Source organism: Heloderma suspectum, chromosome 12 (genome assembly GCF_057233095.1).
Source record: "Heloderma suspectum isolate Gila_16-S chromosome 12, 16-S_ref, whole genome shotgun sequence".
Classification (NCBI taxonomy): Eukaryota; Metazoa; Chordata; class Lepidosauria; order Squamata; family Helodermatidae; genus Heloderma; species Heloderma suspectum.
Window position 1 is genome coordinate 808,357 of NC_139469.1, and position 21,905 is coordinate 830,261.

The window sequence follows — 21,905 nt, forward strand, 5'->3', positions numbered from 1 at the left end:
TCAGCGCCCCGACAGAGACCCGCCCCTGCGGACAGCCACACAGCAGCCTCTCCTTGCCCCAACGCTTTATTGTGACTCCAGCTGCTGTGGCTCCTGGCTCCAGGGCCTGGACACGGAGGCCCCACCACCTCCGTTGACCCCAGCCACAAGTGGAGAGTGAGATGGGCTTCTGGCTGCTGCTGCTAGCGCAGAGTGGGAGCAGCTCAAGGGCAGGTGGGCCGCTGTGCATCCCCTTGCCCCCCCCATGTCCGCTGCCTCTGTTCTGCGAGGGCTGCAGCGGTGGTCCTGACCAAACAGAGCAGACTGAGCCGGTAGTGTCCCTGCTGCAGAGCAGTGGCTCCCTGGAGACAGCCTCTCCCCATTCGGGAACATGACCAGGGCTCCCAAGGGCACCACCTGCGAGGAGACAGACACCAGCCAGTCACCGCCAGAGGCTCTCCCGTCCGCACCTCAGGCCGCAAACTTCTGCAGAACACACCAGGCCCCTCGCTCCCCCCAGAGCCCCTGGAAGAGCCAGCACAACCACCTTGAGCGAGGCAAGAGCTTGCCGTCAGGGCCGGTGCCTCTTGGGAGCCACCTCCTATAAACCTCGGGGACATGGAGACCGCAAGCTAGCGGAGGAGGGTGCCTCATGGCACACTCCTGGGTGCTGCGACAGCCCCTAGAAACAGTCTCTAGCACCCAGGAAGAGCTGCTGAGAGCTGCTGGGCAGTTTGAGCCGGCCAGCTGTTACAGCCCCAAAGGAATGCAGCGTCGCTCAGCTTCAACAGAAGGCCTGCGGTCTTCTTTTCTCACCCTGCGGAGCCCTGTAGCTTCTGGCTCTGCATCCAGCACATTCTCACTAGCCCTCCTCATCTAGTTGAGCAGCATTTCCTCTGCCTGGTACCTCAGAAGTGGGGCACCAGACCTTGGACTATCCAGGACAGTCCACAGACTAAGCAGTCTGGGGGAGAGTCCAGCAGCTCAGGTGTTCCCTGTCCATCGCAGGGAGCTACTGTGGGGCAGGAGGATTTGGGGACTTGCCTGGCAGTTCATTTCCGGAGCTTCTTGATGAAGTTGACTTCGTCCCGATTTCGGATGCCATACCTAACAACAGCATTGCACACATCACATGCCTGCCAAACACAGCTTCAAGGAGCCCCCCCCCCCCTCCTGTGTCAAGGGGCCTAAGAAGAGCCATGCTGGATTGGACCCAAGGAGGCCTCTCTAGTCCAGCACTGTCTTCCCCACAGTGGCCAACCACAGCTGCCCATGGGAAGCCCACAAGCAGGACAGGAGTGCCACAGCACCCTCCTGCCCACCTTCCCCAGCAGCTGGCATTCAGAGAAAGACCGCCTCTGGAAACGGCATAGAGCCACCAGGACCAGTAGCTGTGGAAAGCCTTCGTCCTCCATGATTTTATCTAATCCCGTTTTAGAGCCATCTGAATTGGCAGCCGTTCCTACAGCCTGTGGTAACAAACTCCAAAGTTTAAGGGTGTGCTATGCCCCAATTCAGAGCCTGTCCCAGGTTATGCTTTTAGCTAAGTAAAGGCACTTTTTCAGAACTTTTTCAGACATTTCCTAGGAATGTTGGAAGCTGCTGAGTCAGACCCCGGGTCTGTCCAGCCAAGTAATGCTGACACAGTCTGGCAGCGGCAGCAGCTCTCCAGGGTTTCAGGCAGGATCCTAGCCCTCCCTGGAGATGCTGCCTGGGATCGAAACCTGGGACCTTCCGCATGCCAAGCAGGGGTGCTTTGCGCTACGGCCCTCGCTGAGGGCAGCGTTGCACAGCAGTTACGTGCCCTTTGGGCCCCAGCTTCTCTCAGTGAGGCAGGCCTTGCTCTCCAAGTCCTGGCACAAAGGGGGTCCCAGCATTGCTTCGCTGCTTCAGTTCTCTCCCCCCACTGTGAGTCCTTGCTGTTTTCCAGCTGCACTGGCCCCAGAGGCTCAGCTCCAAAACAACTGCCAGTTCAGTCAGCCCCGCTGTGGCCACCCAAGGTCTCCTGGTGACTCACTCTCTCAGCTTCTTCCTGTCGTCTGTCAGCTTCTCTCCGCCAAATGTTAAGCTGTACGTCCGCCACACGTACCTCCTGCAAGAATGGAGTTTGGGGGCTGAAGAAAGAGGACAGGACTGGCTGCCGCTTCAGGCGCTGAGGCCCTGACAGTGGAACGTGCCCCTTGCAGCGGCAGAGCCCCGCTCTCCTCGCGGGCGCGCCCCCGAGCCAGGGCGGGGGAGGGCCCGTCGCCCACGGCGCAACTCACCAGCTGATGTGCTGGATGCCCCCTTCCCGCTCCTGTTTCAGCTGCACGAACCGCCGGACGGCTTTCTTCAAGTCCAAGACGCTGGCGTTCTGCACCACCACCACGGCTGCGGGGAGCGGGAGGCAGCAGCCGTCACCCCACGGCCCCTCGGCCCGGCGGGCGGCGCCGCAGCGCGCGAGTCGGGCCCATGGCGGGCACGCGCGCTGCGGCCCGCTCGCCGAGCGCCAGGGGCGGCGCCTGGAGCGCCGGCGCCAGCGCGGCGGAGGCCCGGGGCCTGGCAGAAGCCGCCGCGGGCTGCCAGGAGGCTGCGCGCGGCGAGCCAGCCCGCGGTGCCCCGGCGCCGGGCCCTGCCTGGCCCCGCCCGCGGCTGCCGCGAGGGAGCAGCCGCGGCCCGCCCGCCCGCCCGCCCGCCGGGAGCCCGCTGCTCTGGGGCGCGGGGCGGCGCGGCTCCCCGCCGTGCGGCCTGGCCGGGGCCGCGGGACTCACGCAGCGGGTCCTCGGGGGCGTCGGCCCTGCGCACGCGCACCGTCATGGCCTGGCCGTACTCGAGCGCCACCTGCGAGCCGATCTCCTCGGGGGTCACCTGCGGCAGCCGGAGAGGGTGGTGGGTGGGGGCGCGCCGCCCCGCCCCGCCCCGCCTCGCGCCGCCCCGCCCCGCGCCGCCCGCGGCCTACCTGGGCGGGGAGGTCGCAGAGCAGCGGGTCCCTGACGAGGCGCGCCAGCGCGGCCTGCCACAGCGCCAGCACCTCCGCGTGCGCCGCCTCCTCCGCCTCCGGCTCGGCCATCGCGGCGAGGGGCGGCGCCTCGGCGGGAGCGGGGCCGGAAGCGGGGCGAGCCGGAGCCGGAAGCGGGGCGAGCCGGGCGCGGCGCGGCGGCGATGCTGCTCTTCTGCCCGGCCTGCGGGAACGTGCTGGTGGCCGAGGAGGGCGCGCGCTGCCACCGCTTCGCCTGCACCACGTGCCCCTACGTGCGCAACGTCACGCGCAAGGTAGGTGCGCCGGCGGCGGGGCGGGGCGGGGCGGGGCGCCCCTCCCCCCCGCCCGCCCGCGCTGACCCCCTCCGCCGCCGCAGGTGACGAGCCGGCGCTACCCGGCGCTGAAGGAGGTGGACGACGTGCTGGGCGGGGCCGCGGCCTGGGAGAACGTCGACTCCACCGCAGGTACGGCGCCCTCGCGCGGCGGGCCGGGCCGGGCCGGGCCGGGCCGGGCGGCGGGGCCGGGCGGCTGACCGCCTCTCTCTCCCGCAGAGCCGTGCCCCAAGTGCGAGCACCCGCGCGCCTACTTCATGCAGCTGCAGACGCGCTCGGCCGACGAGCCCATGACCACGTTCTACAAGTGCTGCAGTGCCCGCTGCGGACACCGGTGGCGGGACTGAGCGGCGGCGGCGGCGCGGGCGCGGCGGGCCCCCCCAGCGCGCTCGGAGCCCTCGGCCGCGGCAGCAGAGGTGTCCCGCGCGCAGGCGCAGGCGCGCTCATCCGTGCGCGGGGCGCGCCCGCGCTCCCTTCCCCGGGGGAGGCCCGCGAAGGCGGCTTCCTGGGCCCCGCAGGCGCCGCCCGCCTTCCTCCCAGGAAAGCTGGCGCAGGCGCTGGCGGCCCGTGCCAAACCGGCAGGCTGCTCCGCGGCCAGGCCGGGCGAAGCTGTAGCTCGAACGACCCCTGGGGCTGAGCAGGGGGCTCTGCTTTGCCTGCAGGCTCCCGGCCCGGCCCCTTTGAGGAGGGAGGCTGGCTTGCGATAAAGCAACGCGCTCGCCCTCGGCGCCATCTTGGTTTCTCGGAATAGCAGGAGCGCCGGAGGCTTTAAGGCAAAGAGGGCGGGTGGCCGCAGCCCGCTGCCCAGGAAGAGCTCCGCCGGGCTGCGGAGTGGCGGGGGGGTCCCGAGAGGCTAGGGGGAACACGTGATCTGGCACGCAGACTCCGCCCCCCCCACTGCCTCGCACTCCATGTCTGGGCCACGCTACTCGCTTCAGCCTCATCGGTTTTCCTTCTGTGAATGGCCAAGCCCCCCCCCCCCGCAGGCAGTTTCAGAAAGAGTCCAAACCTGCCCACCAGCTGCCAAAGTTGGGGAGCCTGGACCTGACTGAACAACTCCAGCCTGAGAGTTCCCTCTATGAAGCCACCGCTGTCGGCAGAAACCAGCTGTGCAGGCAGCGGGTCAGCCTCGCCCACCCCCGATGGGTGGGGGTCTGCCCATTGGGGCTCACTGCTGTAGCCAAGCCCAAATTCCTGCCCCTGAGGGCTCTACCCTCTCCTCCAGGGCAATCCCATGCACGTCTACGCAGAAGCCTCACTGGGTGCAGTGGGGGCTGCTTCTAGGAAAACTGACTTGCCTTGATGAGGGAGGCAAGTGGAAGCCTCAGAGGTTGCTGTTTTCAAGCTACTGGGGAGCGGGCAGCACGCCCTCAGCCCTCCTTCGGCTGCAGGCCAACCATCAGGCCCAGCAGAGGGGAGATACCACTGCCCCGCCAGGCCCAAGACCAGCTGTCCCACATGCACAGGCAGCAACTCAACTGGAGAGCCAGCGTGGTGTAGCGGCTAGAGTGCTGGACTGGGAGTTGGGAGATCCGGGTTCTAGTCCCCACTCAGCCATGGCAGCTCACTGGGTGACTTTGGGTCAGTCACAGACTCTCAGCCCAACCCACCTCACAGGGTTGCTGTTGTGAGGATAAAATGGAAGAAGGAGGAGGATTATGTACACCGCCTCCAGTTCCTTGGAGGAAAAAAGGCGGAATATAAATATAATAAATAAATAAAATAATAAATAAACTCAAGGCTTTCTATCAGCAGTTCCCGTTGCGCAATCCGCTGCCTTGTCCCAAAGGAGCAGCTCTGTGAGTCTTGAAAGGCTCTGGTAAGGAAAGGGTTGTGCAGACCAGTGCAGCACATCCTGCGACACATGTTGCCCTGGGGGCTGAATTAGACCAAGCCCCCCAAAATACCCTCCACTGAGCCAGGGTGGTGCAGCCTTATTACTTTATTTAACAAAAGGGTAGCATGCCTTAATATTTATTTATTAATAAAGTAATAAGGCATGCCTTCTCTCTTGTACAAGAGTTCTCAAAAGTGGGCCATCTGCACCCACTTGTTCCAGTTCAGTTCATAGGGGAAGACCCTGCCCATTTTCAAGGTGCAGTCAACAGTGGGCTCATAGAAGACACTTGGAGCGGTGCTCAGCCTGGGGCTGGTGATCACCTCCTCAAATACAGGCTTTGAGAAGAGGGAGGTTGTGCTCTGCTTCTTCAAGTGGAATTTCCTGATGCAGCCCAGGGATTCAAGGCCCTGTAGGGGAAAGAGGAGAGTTTACCAGATTAGTTTATAGTACATGTATGTACACACACACACACACACACAGATCTGTCTCTGCTGCCAACAGCCGGTTCTCTGTGTGCAGAGCATGGCATAAAACCTCCACGCCTTTAGGTAATTTTTAGAGGCAGCAGCAAACTGGTGGGCTGGACCTGCCTTGGAAGCCAGACGCACCTGCAGAATCTCCAGGAGAGCCATGGGCTGCAGCACACCCACGTAGTGGTGCCGCAGGGCCGCTTCTGTGATGCCAGGCTTGGTCATGATGTGGCAGAGCACACCCTCCATGATGCCCTTGCAGACTGGCTTGTTCAGACTGCCGTCCACAATGCGCCACGGCCGCCCCACAAAGCAGATGTTCCCACTGGCTCTGTTTGGAGGAAGGTTTGTTCAGTGAGAGCACAGGTGCAACTGGACAATGCCGCTCCTGGGATGAGCAAAGCATTGTTCACGCAGACACACTCCACCCCTAACAGTCTATTGCAAAGTCTTGCAGTCCCCCTTTAGTGATTGCAGTGGACCTCTGAGCAGATTCCAGCAGCTTTCTGTATCTTGCTTTCTGTCCAGACATGCCTACCCCAAGTCCTCTCACGTCTCTGCATCAAGCTAGAGACAGCTTTGACTCCTGAGCCCCCCTCCTGGGAAACAAAAACCAGCGAGCGTATGGGAAGCCTCGGCTTTAGAGATGCCCTCGCAGTATTCTGCACCAGAAGCAGCAGGAGCTCCCTTTCTGAACAGCCCCACCCCCCAGTCCATTAACATGAGCACTACTCTGGCCATGGAGGCCTTTTGCAATGCCAGAGTGAAAGCAGGAAATGCTAGCTGCACCAGGCTCCACTCTTTCCCTTCTGGGTCCTGCTACAGCAGCAGGAATCCAGAAGGCGCCTTCTCGGCAAGGACCAAAGTTCCGCTCTTTGCTCTTCCTGTTTCCTATGTCATACAACGACATTAAAAGCATCGGGGTTCCCTGCAGCGGCGTGGGTGCTGGCTGGAGTGAATGTGGTCCCTGGTCTCTGAGACCATCCATACCAGCCTACAGCTACAAGCGAGAGAAGCAGCCCAGGCTAGGACGCTTGTTGCCATCAGCTCCCGAAGGGGACATCGACGGCCTGAGGCAACTATATGATGGGGCTTGTTTGCGGGTTTCATAGAATCATAGAATAGTAGGGGTTGGAAAGGGCCTGCAAGGCCATCGAGTCCAACCGTTTGGGGTAACGTTTCTTTGTTTCAGTATTCAAAAATTGTAATCTGCCCTGGGTGCCCTTGCAGAAAGGTGGCATTAGAAATGTATTAATAAAGGCGGAATCCACAATAAAACGAGTTGTGCCAGCTCTGCTCAAGTAAAGGGATTTCTCCTTTATGTTTCATTTGGACGGCACACTCACCTTCCCTGTTCAGCCTGCAATACCTTCCCCCTAGAACATCCTAGGGAAAAGAGCAGAAAACATAATCAGAATCAAGAGCAAAACAGCAGGAATCCATCCATTTTCCCCAAAATGCTGATCTGTGTGATGAGTGCAATCGCCACTGAACAGCTTGGTTGACTAGCGCAAGGTGGGTGCAGATTAAAGATGCTCGGAGATCAGCCAGCGGCAAGACCCAGGGGAGCCTCCCTAGGGAGAGAAAGCCAGACAGGCCTTCCTTTTGCATGGCCCTGAGGAGCCCTGGAGCCAACACACGGAAGAGGCAGGCTGGCCCATAGGGTTTACTGTGTGCTGGGGGAGGGCTCTGCAGAGTCTGCACAAGGGGGAGGAGGCTGAAGAACCTTTCATGTCCCCCCCAGTCATTCTGAGAGTTGCTCCCATTTTGCCTGACAGTATAAAATCATAGAGCTTAAACGTGCAGCTCCGTGGGGCTCCCCACATGTACCGCTGGACGGGTCTTCCAGCAATGGCAAGTTCTCCCTGCATGGCTCCTGGCCACTCAGCACCACGGCCTCCTCCCCACAGGGATGGGTCTCCTCCTTGCCCAGGGTGTCCACGCTGCAGTCTCCTGGGACGCCTGACGCTTGTGCTGCAGCTGCTTCTTGCATCTGCACTGGAGCCCCAGCCCCACTGGCCTCCAGGGCTGGACCACCTGCTCCTTCCAGCAAGGGCTCTGTGCCTCGGAAGGCAGCATTTGCATTTGGAGCCTCTTCCTCTTCATCAGTCTTGGGCCTTTTCCTTGCTGGCTCTTCCTCTGCCGAAGCAGCCGGGGCAGACCTTTTCAGCTTGAGGTCCTCCTTCTCTCCCGGCCCAGCAGGGTCTCTCGGGAGAGCAGAGTCTTTGCCTTCTAGGCTTTTGCTGATGTCCTCGAGACACACAGAATGCAGCAGCCATGGTCCAGCAAATCTCCTTGCCACCAGCCGGGCAGTGTGGCCCCCGACTTCCAATACCTGCTCCAGGTCAAGGAGGTCCTATGGGGGGGGGGGCAGGGTGAGAAGGGAAGCAAACAATTTAGGCTGCGGATGAAAAATGGCCTCGAGAGATGGTTTCTCATCAACAGAGTGGACACCAGCGCTCAGAGTGGCAGCAAACTGACCTGGGTCTGCATGTCCCCGCCACCCTCCCCTGGTACACCCACCTGGAGGTACTGCTGCAAAAGTCGTGTGCGCCCGGCACCAGCCTCTTCATAGTGCTGTAGCTGCCTGGCGAGGTCCACCTTGCCCACCCCAAAATGGGACGTGGCCTCAATGGCGCTGCAGATCTCGAGGGTGGCGGCAGCATCTCCAGGGCTGTAATGGCAGTGCTCCAGGGACCGAAGGAGAAGCAGAGTCCTATCCCCATCTTCTTCCTGGACATGGAAGTGCCTGGTGAAGGAGCTGGGGAGGCAGGAGGCTCCAACCGGCATGCTCTCCAGGTCCAGTGGATCTGCAAACCCAAAACACATGTCCTTAAAACACCTGGGGGCTCCACTGCCCAAGAGGCCCCACCTCAAGGGCCGAGGGAGGCCTGCAAAGCCCAGCCCTGCCTCCTGGACCACCAGGCTGGCACACAAGGGCCTGGGCCCCCGGCAAGCAAGCAGGCAGGGCCGCCCATACCCTCCTGGAGTGGACTGACCTGGAGCCAGGAGGCTGCCTGGGGCAGGGCTGCCTCGCAGCTTCACCTTCACTTGGCAGGAATTGACCACAACGTTGTCTGTGGGACTCAGGTTCCGCGTGCTGGCGATGCCCGGGGCGTAGTAGCCTCTCATGAGCAGGTAGTTGGTGTGCGAGGCCTGGCGTGCCTTCACCTCTATCGGCCGCTTGCTGGCTGTGCTCCCCTCCAAGTCCTCCTCCTCCTCCTCCTCCTCCTCCTCCTCCAGCCCTTCTTTCCCCAGGCTGCAAGAAGCAGACACCCCGCCCCACTTTTAGGGGCTGCTCTGCCCAAGGGGCTGAAGCAGCCCACCAGTCTGGCCTTTGACAGCTGCCCAGCCCAACCACCAACCTCCCTCCAGGCACAAGAGTCACGGATCCGTAGACAAGTAGGGCTGAGGAGGGCCTGCAAGACCACGGAGTCCAGCCCCCTGCTCAGTGCAGGAATCCACATCAGAGCATCCCGGACAGGTGGCTGTCCAGCCTCGCCTTGAATGCCTCCAGTGTGGGACAGCCCATCACCTCCCTAGGGAATGGGTTCCGTTGCCATATTGCTCTAACACTCAGGAAGTTTTTCCTGATGTTCAGCCAGAATCTGGCTTCCTGTAACTTGACCCATGATTCCAGACAGCAAGCGAACAGGGAGCAAACAGGAGTGGCCAGGGGAGTTTGGCAGGGGAGGTCAAGGGGGAGGCCCCTAACATTTTTTTAAACTTTTTTTTTCTCATTTATTTGTCTTGTAACACACACTTCCACACCAGTGGGACTCTGCTTGTAACCTCTACTGAGTAGAGGAGCAGGCACAGGCTAGTCTAGAACAATCACAAAGCTAGACACAAAAAGGGAAAGAGCCTACGGAAGGACAAGACTCTCCAGTGGTGGTGACCTGCAAGGTGTGTGCAATGTTTGTTTTCTTGCCTGAGAACAACATGGCCTACACCTGCAACAAGTGCGAGTTGATCACGCTGCTGGAAGAAAATGTAAGAGGACTGGAGTGGCGACTGTCAACCCTCCGGGGAATAAGAGAACACGAAGCATTCTTGGACAGAATGGTGGAACTACAGCAGCAAAGGGAAGACCAGAAGCTGGAAGAGCAAGAGCAAGCTGAGGCAGAAGTGGGAAATGCTGAGGTGAGGAAAAATGCAGCGGAGGATTCTCCTTGGAAAAGGGTGACAGTTAGGGGAAGAAGAACTAGACGCCACTCTGCACCAGTGGAAGCAGTGGAGCTGTGGAACCGATTCCAGGTACTTGCGGATGAGACTGGAGGACAGCCTGCAGAGGAAGAATCACAGGGGAACCTGCATGAGAGCAAGCAAGAGGCTGAAGGTCAGTCAAACAGAGGCGATGAAACCCAGGCCTACAACAGGAAGAAGAGAGTAGTAGTATTGGGAGACTCCTTGCTGCGTGGGATCGAGACCCAAGTATGTCGCGAAGACCCATGGACTCGCCAGGTATGTTGTCTCCCGGGAGGACGGATCAGAGACGTGACTGAAAGGTTGCCTGCACTCATAAAGCCCACTGACAGGTATCCCTTTCTTCTCATCCATGTGGGAACAAATGATACTGCCAAGCGGAGCTACGAAGAGATCACGTCAGACTTTGAAGCTTTGGGAAGGAAACTCAAGAACTTTGGGGCCCAGATAGTTTTCTCATCCATCCTTCCAGTAGTTAGAAGAGGGATAGAAAGGGAAAGAAAAATACTCCAGGGGAATGACTGGATACGAAGGTGGTGCTGGCATGAGAGACTGAGATTCTGGGACCACGGGCTATACTTCCTGGAAGATGGGCTGTCGGCAAGGGACGGGTTGCACCTCACAAAGGATGGGAAGAATGTGTCTGGCCACAGCATGAAGAACTTCATCAGGAGGGCTTTAAACTGAATCCTACGGGGAAGGGAGATGTAATGCTGGAGGTAACAATGGACAAAGGCTCATGCACCGCAATGGAGAGAACAGCTCTGATAGCACCCAATAATAGTCTTCAGAAACATGTAGGAAGAAAGCCAGACTATGAAGCACATGGTCTTCGATGTCTATATACTAATGCCCAGAGTATGGGAAACAGAACGAACCTGAACTCTTAATACAAGAGGGAAATTATGACTTCATAGGTGTAACTGAGACTTGGTGGGATGACTCACATGACTGGAATACAGCAACTGAAGGATATAACTTGTTCAAAAAGAACAGGAGGAACAGAAAGGGAGGTGGGGTTGCACTAAATGTGAAAAATACATATCTCTGCACAGAAATACAGGAGGATGAGCTTGGTAGCCCCATCGAGAGCATCTGGATCAAAATAAATGGAGCAAAGAATAAAAGGAACCTGGTGGTCGGAGTCTACTACCGGCCACCCAATCAAGGAGAAGACAAGGATGAAACTTTTGCAAATCAAATAGCCAATGTTTCAAGGAAGCATGATGTCATAGTAATGGGGGACTTCAATTTCCCTGATATTTGTTGGGAGACAAATTCTGCCAAACATGGCCCCTCCAGGAAATTCCTGGCTTGTGTGGCGGATAACTTCCTCCTGCAGAAAGTAGCGGAAGGAACTAGAGGATCGGCTGTCCTTTACTTGATCCTAACCGAAACAGATGACTTCGTGGATAAAGTAGCAGTTACAGGAACTCTGGGGGAAAGCGACCATGTTGTACTTGAGTTCTTGGTTCTAAGGGAAGCAAAAGCCGAGTGTAGTCAAACGCGAACCCTGGATTTTAGGAAAGCTGATTTTAATAAACTCAGAACAATGATCAGTAAGATCCAATGGCAAGCGACTCTAACAAGAAAAGGAGTCGAAGACGGGTGGGAACTTTTAAAAAAGGAAAGTCTCAAGGCACAATTACAAACAATTCCAACAAGAAGAAAAGGTGGAAGACAACAGAAGAAGCCAATGTGGCTTCACAAAAAGCTTAGAGATGACCTGAAAACAAAAAAGGACACATATATGAAGTGGAAAGAAGGCCAAGTAACAAAGGAAGAGTACAGGCAGGTAGCACAGAATTGCAGGGACGGCGTCAGTGAGGCTAAAGCTGAGAACAAGCTGAGGTTAGTGAGGGATGCTAAAAACAACAAAAAGACAGAGGGAAAAAAGGGTGGTTCAGCTATTAAATAAGGATGACGAAATGATAACAGATGACAAAGAAAAGGCAGAGGTGTTCAATTCCTACTTTGGCTCAGTCTTCTCCCAAAAGAGGGTCTATGACCCCCCTGGCAAAGGCGAAGTACAGGCTGAAGGAGCAGGATTGCAGCTTGAGATCGATAGGCATATGGTCAAGGAACACCTCATTACTTTGAATGAGCTCAAATCTCCAGGGCCAGATGAACTGCATCCTAGAGTAATAAAGGAACTGGCAGAAGAACTCTCAGAACCGCTGTCTATTCTCTTTGAGAAATCATGGAGGACGGGGGAAGTGCCAGATGACTGGAGGAGGGCTAACGTTGTCCCTATCTTCAAAACGGGTAAAGAGGAGGAACCTGGGAATTACAGACCAGTCAGTCTGACATCAATCCCTGGGAAAATTCTGGAGCAGATGAGAAAGCAATCCATCTGGAAGCACCTTGAAAACAATGCAGTGATTACTCGAAGCCAACATGTATTTGTCAAAAACAAGTCCTGCCAGACGAATCTGATCTCATTTTTTGATCAAATCACCTCCCTTGTGGACTGTGGGAATGCTGTAGACATCATATACCTTGACTTCAGCAAAGCTTTCGACAAAGTGCCCCATGATCTCCTGATGAGCAAACTAGCTCAAAGTAGGCTAGATGAAACAACAATCCGGTGGATCCACAGTTGGCTACAGAATCGGACTAAAAGAGTGCTTATCAATGGGACCTTCTCAAACTGGGGAGAGGTAACGAGTGGGGTACCGCAGGGCTCAGTCCTGGGCCCAGAGCTCGTCAACATTTTTATGAATGACTTGGAGGAGGAGGTGCAGGGAATGCTGATCAAACTTGCAGATGGCATAAAATGGGGCGGGATAGCTAATACTTTGGAAGACAGAAACAAAATTCAAAGTGATCTGGATAGACTGGAGTGCTGGGCAGAAAATAACAGAATGACATTTAATAGGGACAAATGCCAAGTTCTGCACCTAGGGAAAAAGAAACCAAATGCACAGTTACAAGATGGGGGATATGTGGCTCAACAACACTACAAGCGAGAAGGAAGAGAAGACTGAGGGGAGATAAGATAGCGCTCTTCAAGTACTTGAAAGGTTGTCCCAGAGAGGAAGGCCACGATCTCTTCTCCATCCAGGTACAGAACTTGGCATTTATCCCTATTAAATTTCATTCTGTTGTTTTCAGAAGAGCAGCATGGCAGTGGCAAGAGACAGTGAGGCATTTTGGAAATTAACTTTGAAAAGCAGCATACAAATGCTGTTAATTATTTTTAAAAATCAGTCTTGGCTGGAGACACTTTCTAAGACAAAACTCTTTACAAGAGTGCAACCCCCCGCCCTTTCTACAATGTCCATCCTGTCTAAAAACAAGCTACAGCACATGTAATTCCGGTTGGTGTTTATATACAGAGATACATAAATGCTCTGTGTAAAAAGCCTGAAGTCTAACAGCACAGCAATGGACTCCAGTCCTCCTCCATTATTAGAAACTCCGGGCTCAGCTTCTAGCCCCTGGCCATTAGCTTAAGGGACAGACAGCAACAGACTGATGATGGAGGATGGCTATCTGCTAGAATATGTCAGTTTTGGAAACTATCGTTTCCACTGCCCTGTGAATAGGTGCCACACAGCCCATTGCTCCTGCTGCAGCCTGAGGTGTGGAAGAGCAAGCTGAAGCCAGCCCATGCTTTCATCCAGGGGTTTGCTCACAGGCCAGCCAGGATGGGCCTGAGTGGGGATGTGGTGCCCGATCAGGGAAAGGGGGGGGGGGGCTTGTTTATTTATTTATTAAATTTATTAATCGCCCATCTGGCTGGTCACCCACTTTTCCTTCCCTCCAAACTCAGTGCCAAGGCAGCCCTCACCTTTTAATGACCTCGTTCTCCACCATGGTGCTGTCCACCACCACTATCTGCTCTGGGATTGTCACATCCACTGCAACCAGGCCAAGGGAGAAAAGGGCAAGAAGAGCAGAGCAGTAGCCTCCAGGCCCATCCAAAGGGAAGGTCACCATGTCAGAGGCAACGGAGTCATCTTGGTCCTTGAAAGAGAAGCTGGAGACGTGGTCCTGCTTCCCGGCCTCCTTGAGCTTCAGGAAGAACTGATAGGACTCACTGCAAAGTGTGCTAGGAAACCGCCAGGTGAATACCCTAGAGAGAGACAGACAGACAGGGTGGGGTGGGGTGGAGGTGGAAATGGAGGCCTAGATGCCAAGCCTCTTTTGCATCCCTGGCTGAACTCCTTGCCTGCCCGCTCCATCCTGTCAGGGCTATAGGAAGGAATTGGGAGAAGCTCCTGTCACACACCAGCTCAAGAAAGCTGCATGGCTGCCTAGTTTCTGCCACTTGCCTAAGTGAGGCTGTGGTCAGGATTCTGGACAAGTCACCGCGGAACCCACACAGCTCTGGCAGAGGGAGCTGTGCCAGGCACTGACCTGTAGTAGCTCTGAGAGAGCTGGTAAGACATCGGCACGAAGGGCAGTGCGCGGCTCTTTTTGGGGCCCAGGCTGTGATTGCCCCGGCGGCGGTTCACCAGGCTCCTCTTCTGGCAGGCCAAGAAAGCCTTGACCAGGATGTCATCCTGATACTCCCGATAGAGGCGGAAGGTCTGCAAACACAAAAGGCACCCAGCCACAGAGCTCAGGCTTCACAGGCCCAAGCATTGGACAACGCTGAATGCTGCTCTCCATTCTCCTGAAATGTGTGTCCTTCAGGGGACTCTTTTGTGTCATTTTCAAGGAAGATCCTCTCGTATTTTCTATTGTCTATGCCTAACAGTTACACTCTGACACTGCCAGCACGCACACAGCATGCTTTCACAGTTAGCATTCAAATAGCATTTGATGTGCTTCACATACGTTACCTTGTTGTAACCTTACAACTTCCATGGCACGCAGCCCAGTATTCTCTGTAGAGCCACAGAAGGGATGAGGGGAGGCTGAGAGAGAACGGATGGCCCAAGGCCACCCAGTGAACTCACGGCAGAGGTTGAGTTCTAAACTGGAGGCTGCTGGATCTGTAGCTAAGCCTGTTAGCTGCTAAGCAATTGCAGGGCTGGGCAGGCTTGTGAGATCTACTTTGGTTCTTCTTAGAACCCCAGGATCCACTAGCAGGAGCGAAGTGCAAAGGGCAGGCACTTGGAATCAAAGACACCTGCGCCCAGGACTTTGCTCCAAGTACCAGAATTGCACAGAGCTCATGGTCCCACTGCACAAAAACAGGCCAGACACCGTCCCACACCACTTTCTTCATTTCAGCAGCTTAATTTGGTCTGGGGCATTGGGGGGGGGGAATCCTTTTGTTGTTGCCATTATTAAACCATTGGGAATCAGACATTCTTGCTGATCTACTTCAAATAGAGACATATGGATTTTGCTACATCCATTCCATGTGTGTTTTGCAGATGTAAGGTGCCTTTCATTCCGTTGTCCGCTCACTGACAAAATCAGATTTTCCCCCCCTTTGGAAAAGTCTGCAAAAAGTCTGCTGCAATTTGTGTAACTTTCGCCAGTATGCAGCATTTTGTGTATTTTTCTAAGTGCTACACAGTGCAGACTGAGATTGGACATGGCTTTTTCTTTTAAATGGCGTATATATTAGCGTATTTTCCACTAAATTCATGAGACTAAATTTGTGTACAATTCTGGGAAGTAAACAAACCTCTCCAGACATCTGCAGAATCCACGTGACTCAGAAGGGACTACTCCACTGCAGCTCCATGGATCAAATTCACAGAAATCCAGTCATTTGAATCTGTTTCAGATTTCTCTGACCTCCCTAACTTCAAACCACCCAAAGATCTAGCTATAGCATATTTCTTGCAACAGGAAAGAATATAAATGTTTGTGGGCAGAAAGAGAAGACACCCCCGCTAACACACACACACACACACACACCCCAATGGCCTTTTGAAGGAGGGCCTATTTTTGGGTAGGACAAGTTTAATCTCCTCCTTCACACACACACACACACACACACACACACACACACACACACTTTGGGGTACAGCCATCCGTGTCCCTGTGTGTTTTCTTGAGCCCACAAGATAGGAGGGGTGACACACACTTCAGCAGACAGGCAAGACATGATTCCTCCTACCTGGAATGACTGGCAGGACTTCATCTGGTTGTCAGAGAGGGCCAGCGTGCTCTGGATCAGGTTCTGCAGCACCAGGACGTGGATGTCGGTGATGCTGAGAGGAAGAGGAGGGGGAGCAGCCCAGCCTCAGGACATGCTCAGCTCCTTGCTTTCCCCTTCAAGATCATCAGAGTCCCATCCCCCACCACCTGCCATGGCCTGAAAGGCAGGATATCAGGAGCTCCCAGAGACCCTGCCCCCAGCCCCTGCAGACTCAGAGGGATTTTGTCCTGCCTTCAAAGGCCAACACCTGCTCTCGGAGGAAAAGGCTGACGCTGCTTCTCAAAGGCAAGCCTATGTTTACAACCCAAGATGTACTTGTGTACTTAAAATGTTCATGTTTTTAAAAGTGTTCAATTTGTGGCATTTTCTGCTGCGAAAAGCTGGATTCTGAGACAATGCATGCAAATTTATACAGGAAGTTGCAGAGGTCTGCATGTGGGACCCGCTCTGCGGAATGCCGAACCCCCTCCCCTCCTGAACCCCCGCCCTTTCCAATCAGCTGCCTCTAGCTTCTGAGATCCCACAAGGTTCCATCCACAGGATTTGAAGCTTATCTTCACAGCTTGGATTTTTCTTTGGTGAAGGACAGGCTGGCTTCACTGACCAACAGGCCATTTTGCATTGTTGCAATGTGACCCAAGGAAGGGAGGCAGGACAGGAGGGGGAGACTGCTCCTCCCGCCTACATGGCTCCACGGCCCTGGGACTTTTCTCTACCATCCTCCATGTGTGGCGAAGTTCATTTGAAATGGGTTACAGCGACACCTGAGGGAAAGTGTCCTGCACGTGGGGATGCCATAGCGGATGGCCAGGAGCCTCTGTGCAGGGCCATTTCTGCCTTACCTGCCGAGCACATCCTCCTTCTTGGCTTGGCTGGTTTCATCGCCAATGGCCAGAACTCGGAACCTGGAGAAGGACAAGGAAGGAGCCGCTGGGAGCTCTTGCCAGGACTGGAGGCGGACCCTGTACCGACCGCTTCCCCCGATCTAGCCACCCCTTCCTTCATTGGGAAGAGCCATAGCTCAGTGGCAGAGGGCATGCCTGGCATGCAGAAGGAGGTCCCAGGTTCGGTCCCCAGAGGCATCTCCAGGTAGAGCTGGGAGAAGCCCCCTGCCTGATACCCTGGAGAGCCAGTCAGCAAAGGCAGTATCAAGCCAGATGGACCAAGGGCCAAGCTCTGTGTAAGGCCGCTTCCTACCCTCCTCCATGGGCTGGGACTGGGCTTTGGTGGGAAGGGAAGAGACGGGGCCTCCAGTTCCCTATCAAAGCATCGGTCAGTACAGGAAGGGGGGCAGCTCGAACTCCGCCTTACTTCTAAGCTGAGTCAGTTTCCAGATTTCAATCCACTCTGCCCCCCAAACACTGGATTTGACAGCCTCATCTGAGATGCCGCCAGTATTTGGCTTTCTCCAGGTGCATGCCACACGAATCTGAGAGATGGAGGCTTCAAAACTGAATGCAAAAAAGGTACCGCCTGAAACCTGCGGTCTCCACTGCTTGCACGAGTCTAGCTCATAAAAGGAGGCCCCGGCTGGGTCAGGACAAAGGTCTGTCCACAGCTGTGTGGTGGCACTCGGGACAGTCCCTAGCTAAGATGCCTTCAACAAGGGACGTGGATCTCGCTTCATCCATTTTCTCTCAAAAACTGGCTGGTGGGGAAGCCCAACCCTGGGAAAAGCAGAGTCTGTCCAAGGACACGACAAGCACGGCTCTGCCCCCCCGACCTGCTGCCCTCCACCCCTCAGTTCCAACGGAACCAGGGCCCCAGCCTCCTGGAGCGTTTGGGAGGGACACTGGCAAGGGCTGGGGAGCAAAAGCCACTGGGCTCCAAGGCCCTCTGGTTCCCAAGCTGGCAGCGCCGCCCCACAGAGCCCTGACCTGGCTGGATCTAGCCACAGCCTTGCTGGAGTGGGAGGTACCTGTGGAAAAGCTCCTCCAGCGTGTCTGGAATGGCATGCCTGGGATTCCCCAGTGTGGAGCTGAACTTCTCCTTAAGCCTCTCCACGAATTCCTTAAACTCTTCCGAACAGACCTTTTGGCGCAAGAGCAGGAGGTCACGTCTTGAACAGAACGCAGCTCTAAGAACCAGCAAGGGGCACCTGCAGCTTTCCACAATGCCGCCCTCACGGACCAGAACAGGGGCACGTCATGCAAGGGTGGTTTTGCTGCGCCGGCGGGTTCCAGAATGGCTGAGCAGGCTCGACTGGACTCTGCCCTGCCCCTTAGTGGATGCCTGCTAGCCAGGCTGCCGGGACTCCTCTGAGCACAGGCCAGGGCTGGGAGGGGGCCGGGCACCACAGCAGGGCCGAGAGGCAGGTGGCCTTCTGCAGCCGCCACCCCGGAGCATGAGGGGCCCCCCGGCTCATGTACTCGCCTTCTCCTGGCAGGAGGGGCCTGCCATGCTGGCGCCGAGACAGCTATGGTGCGGGTTGGGCAAGGTGAAATCGGTGGAAGAGGTCAGGCGGGCAGACTCCTCTCCCTCCCTGCTGAAGCGTCAGGCTGCTCAGAGAAGCCCACACCACAGCAGCATTACTCTGGGCCTCCACCTGGAGCTCCCGCCCTTGGGCCTTGCTCAGGGCCGGCCGGCCGGCCTCCAGGTGGGTCCCGAAGGACCATCCCCCAGCCCGAGCGCTTCAGAGAAACAGAGTGGTGGCTGTGGAGCCAGAGCCCCGTGCCCTTCCCTGCTTCACTGGGGAGCTGCTCACCTTGGGGTCCTGGTAGTTGTTCCTCCTGCTCATGAAGTCATCGATAAGGGTTCTGTCTTGGTAGACTTCAGCAAGGCAAACTCTGAGGAAGACACTCCACGGCTGAGCATTTACCGCGGTGGAAACCTCCCCTCCCCAGTGCCACCTTCCAGAGCCATGGTCTTGCCAGCTGGACAAGGAGGAGGAGCCCCCCAGGGGAGGAGCCCCCAGGGGGAGGCATCCTGCTGCCTGCACTGGACGCCAGTCATGCTGCACCTGCTGCTCCTCCCAAAGGCCCACCGCAGAGATCAGCCAACTGCAGCAGGCGGGATGGGAGGCCAGCGCCATTCTCTGAGAGGGGGCCATGTCTGGTGATGCTGCCCCCATCATGCACTTTCAGACAACTGACGGCAGCCCTGACTGCTCGGCCAAGGAAGAGGATCCCCAGGCAGGACAACCTGAACAGAGCAGAGAGCCAGGGAGGAGGGGACAAACACGCCTCCCATCCCCCCGGAGCTGCCCCTAAACTCGGGAGGAGGAGCATGGCTCACTTGTAATTTAGGTAGGTCTGTGGATTCTTGACAATGTAGCGAGCTCGTCGCCCAACAGAATGAGAGGTCTTGTCCAATGATTCTTCAAAGCTGGCGTGCATGATGTCTCGGACCACCTGCCATGGGACAAACGGCCCCTTCACCTGCATCGGGCAAGAGACCGGGAGTCCCAGCTTGGCCTCTGGGACAGGAGCCTGCTCCACCCCATGGCAGGACCACCCCATGGCAGGACCGCCCTGTGGGCACCAACCCCCATTCCTATCCCTGACATGGGGTTTCAGGCAGAGGACACGCTCCACCCACTCGGGCAGACGTGCAGAATGCCCACTCGCCCCCGCCACGGCTGCCCACGCCCCGTCACCTTGGTGTTGAGAACGTTGCTTGCAATCCGGCACAGCATCAGCAGGCTGTCCTCCTGCACGGTCCACGTGACACGCAGGCGAGTCATCCTCTGCAAGGCGCTCTGGTCAGCTTCGTCATGGTAGCGCGGCCTTCTGCTCTTCTCTTTGGCATCCCCATCTTGGGAGCAACCAGCAAGAGAAACCCGGCCACGTATAATTCACAAGCCACTCCTGGTCCTGCTTCACGTGGGGAGTCCCCTGATCAGACAAGAGGCCCAGGGTGGGCTGGGCATCAAAGTCCCACCAGTGGGGGCAACCTGATCACAGAGAGCCGTTCTGGCCACCCTGTGCCTGGCAGCTAGCCCAAAGGACCCCGGCAGGCAGGATGGCAGGCAAATATAAGCCGTTCTGGGTCTCAAAGCAAGAGAGGGATCCAAACTTGTGTAAGATCCAAGCTAGAATGTAGGTTCTAAAAACCTCTCTCAGGCAGATGAAGAGTTCTGCCCAATGACCTCAGCAAGTCCATTACCTCTCTTCCTCCTCTTTTTCTTGGTCTTCCTCACCATGTCCTTCTTGAGCCGTCTTCTCTTCTGGTTCTTCCCACCCCTCACTCGCTTGCTTCTGTTCAGTTCCACTTCTTTCTCGATCTCCAAGTCTTCTTTCTGTACGGACGGTTCAGCACCCACCAAGGCATCGCCCCAAATAGTGCTGTTGCCGCCTGAGAGCCATCAGTGAACACAGGGATTACCACAGCGCCGTCGACGGAGACCTCTGCTGCCCAACTCCCCAGGCGGGGAGGACGGTGGCCCTTCAGCACGGCGCCAGAACCCAAGGGGGTGGCCGCAGGGCGCAGGGCTGCAGGACCAAACAGGCTCTCGTCCCACTTGTACATCTGGGAACCGTCACGCCCTGCTGTTAACACCTTAGCAATACAGTAGCCTCGCATTTTGACACTGACTGCTTTTGAGAAAGCAGGAGGCAAACCATGTACAAATCACTGCATGGTACAATATCACCAAAAGAATGTGCTGCTCCAAGTCCCTGGCCCGTCTTTTGTTTTTTATTATTATTAAAAGACTGCAGAAATCCTCAGAATGCACAAAAGGCGCAGTTCCCACTTCTCAGTGCAATCTAGGAAAATACTGACCTGCATCCAGTTTGCATCGCCCAGCCCTTGGCCTGGAAGCATTTCTCGCTGGGCCTGGAAAAGCTGTCCATGATGCCCAGTCCCCACCCCAGCTGGTTTCACAAGGTCCGTGAGGGTCACATGAGAGTTGTGCCCCCACCCCCCACCAGACCAAGAACCATTCTCATTCTTGCAAGCTTAGTTCTAAGTGCAACCACAACCCCCTGCCCCTCACGCACGCGTTGTCCCATTACCTCTCGTGTTGAGCGGCAGGGAGCGCTTGGTCAGGAAGGTCTGGAGTCTCACCGCATGCCCCGCTTCAGAAGCAGCATTCTCCTGGCAGCAGAGCATGAAAGGCATCAGCAGAGCAAGGGCTGCCGCCGCCTGGGGTGGCAACGCTGGTTGCTAAGGAGGGTTTGGTCTCACGGCCGAGGTTGGCAGCAGCCCAAAATGCCCTCCGACCAGGAAGTCTGAGCTTCGCACCTGCCCTCAGCTTTCAACATCAGGCCCTCCCTGACTGGATGCCAGAGCGCCCTGGGAGTGAGCAGAGGGCCGCCGGGGGGGGGGAGAAGGAGGAGCCCGCCTGGGCAGTGGCAGTAGAGGAGGCGGAGGAGCGGGCCGGTGTTGTGCTGGGGCTGCGGAGCCCACCAAAGGCCTTCCACACAGGGCCAGTCCTCAGGACAGTTCCACAGCGCAGCACTTTTTTCTATCAAGGAGATTAATCTCCATGCTGGAAAGACCTATGAACATGGCTGCTGTCATGTGTGAAGCTGGCCCCAGTGTTCTACTCTAGAACTCAATGATGGTCACAAAGCTGTGGTGATCTGAAAAGGATACAGAACCTCCCTTTGGCCAAAGCATCGGAGAACCAGGAGAAGCCAGGCTTCACTAGGACAGCCAGAAGAGCGTCCGAAAGTTACAAAGAATGGCCGAAATCTGTTGCCTTCCACATTTACTTGGAAACATGTAAATAATTCTACAGCCAGTGAGAATACAGGCAGCAAAAAAGTAAAAAAATCTGTATTGTTAATAAAAAAGGGGTGAGTGGGAGAAGCAGCTTTCAAAACTGGGGGGGGGGGGCTCACCTTCCTTGTCTTGTTAATCATGTAGCTTGTCCAAATCCAGTTGCGTTTCAAATGGGCATAAAAGCTGGAGTCCAGGCCACCTGCGCCCATCCCATCCCCAGGAATCGAACCGTCATCCTCCACCTCTCGGCATCCTCTAGGGGGTGGGGGTGGGGAGGGGAAGTAACTGTCAAGAGAGCAGTTCCAGCTACAAGTGCCCCAGGTCAGCCAAGCTCCATTGAGGGGGACGTCTGAATCCACAGCAGAAGAGCTCAAGCACACCTCTC

At 56.4% G+C, this 21,905-nt stretch overlaps 3 protein-coding genes across 7 annotated transcripts in view; 1 reads left to right on the forward strand and 2 right to left on the reverse strand.

The window, feature by feature from the left end:
- Nucleotides 1–50: 50 nt before the first annotated feature.
- Nucleotides 51–3,699, reverse strand: SNRNP25 (small nuclear ribonucleoprotein U11/U12 subunit 25). 3 transcript variants are annotated; one of them, XM_084817968.1, is made up of 6 exons: nt 2,918–3,208; nt 2,730–2,826; nt 2,244–2,349; nt 1,997–2,071; nt 1,024–1,086; nt 51–396 (listed from the first exon to the last, which is right to left on the reverse strand). In XM_084817968.1, the coding sequence occupies exons 1-5, from the start codon at nt 3,026–3,028 to the stop codon at nt 1,032–1,034; spliced, it is 444 nt and encodes a 147-aa protein (XP_084674094.1). In that variant the 5' UTR covers nt 3,029–3,208; the 3' UTR covers nt 51–396; nt 1,024–1,031. The 3 variants fall into 3 exon arrangements, with proteins under 3 accessions (XP_084674094.1, XP_084674093.1, XP_084674092.1); XM_084817967.1 differs by lacking the exons at nt 2,730–2,826; nt 2,918–3,208 and adding an exon at nt 3,525–3,699; XM_084817966.1 differs by having other exon boundaries at nt 2,730–3,208.
- On the forward strand, nt 3,093–5,026 carry POLR3K (RNA polymerase III subunit K). Its single transcript, XM_084817976.1, has 3 exons — nt 3,093–3,231; nt 3,315–3,402; nt 3,490–5,026. Exons 1-3 carry the CDS (start codon nt 3,121–3,123, stop codon nt 3,615–3,617), a joined length of 327 nt encoding a protein of 108 aa, XP_084674102.1. The 5' UTR covers nt 3,093–3,120; the 3' UTR covers nt 3,618–5,026.
- Nucleotides 5,027–5,189: 163 nt separating this feature from the next.
- Nucleotides 5,190–21,905, reverse strand: part of GTF3C1 (general transcription factor IIIC subunit 1) — a 45,215-nt gene continuing 28,499 nt past the window's right edge. For 2 of the 3 annotated variants that reach the window (XM_084817915.1, XM_084817913.1), the window contains 16 exons: nt 21,640–21,775; nt 20,809–20,890; nt 19,958–20,146; nt 19,449–19,606; nt 19,088–19,230; nt 18,558–18,639; nt 17,772–17,884; nt 16,696–16,758; nt 15,812–15,905; nt 14,149–14,321; nt 13,580–13,864; nt 8,104–8,839; nt 7,411–7,936; nt 6,927–6,966; nt 5,719–5,911; nt 5,190–5,517 (listed from right to left, as the gene is read on the reverse strand). In XM_084817915.1, coding sequence (XP_084674041.1) covers nt 5,296–5,517; nt 5,719–5,911; nt 6,927–6,966; nt 7,411–7,936; nt 8,104–8,839; nt 13,580–13,864; nt 14,149–14,321; nt 15,812–15,905; nt 16,696–16,758; nt 17,772–17,884; nt 18,558–18,639; nt 19,088–19,230; nt 19,449–19,606; nt 19,958–20,146; nt 20,809–20,890; nt 21,640–21,775 — 3,235 coding nt within the window. In that variant the 3' untranslated portion in view covers nt 5,190–5,295. The remainder of the gene's footprint in view (nt 5,518–5,718; nt 5,912–6,926; nt 6,967–7,410; nt 7,937–8,103; nt 8,840–13,579; nt 13,865–14,148; nt 14,322–15,811; nt 15,906–16,695; nt 16,759–17,771; nt 17,885–18,557; nt 18,640–19,087; nt 19,231–19,448; nt 19,607–19,957; nt 20,147–20,808; nt 20,891–21,639; nt 21,776–21,905) is intronic. The other variant, XM_084817914.1, reaches the window with a different exon arrangement.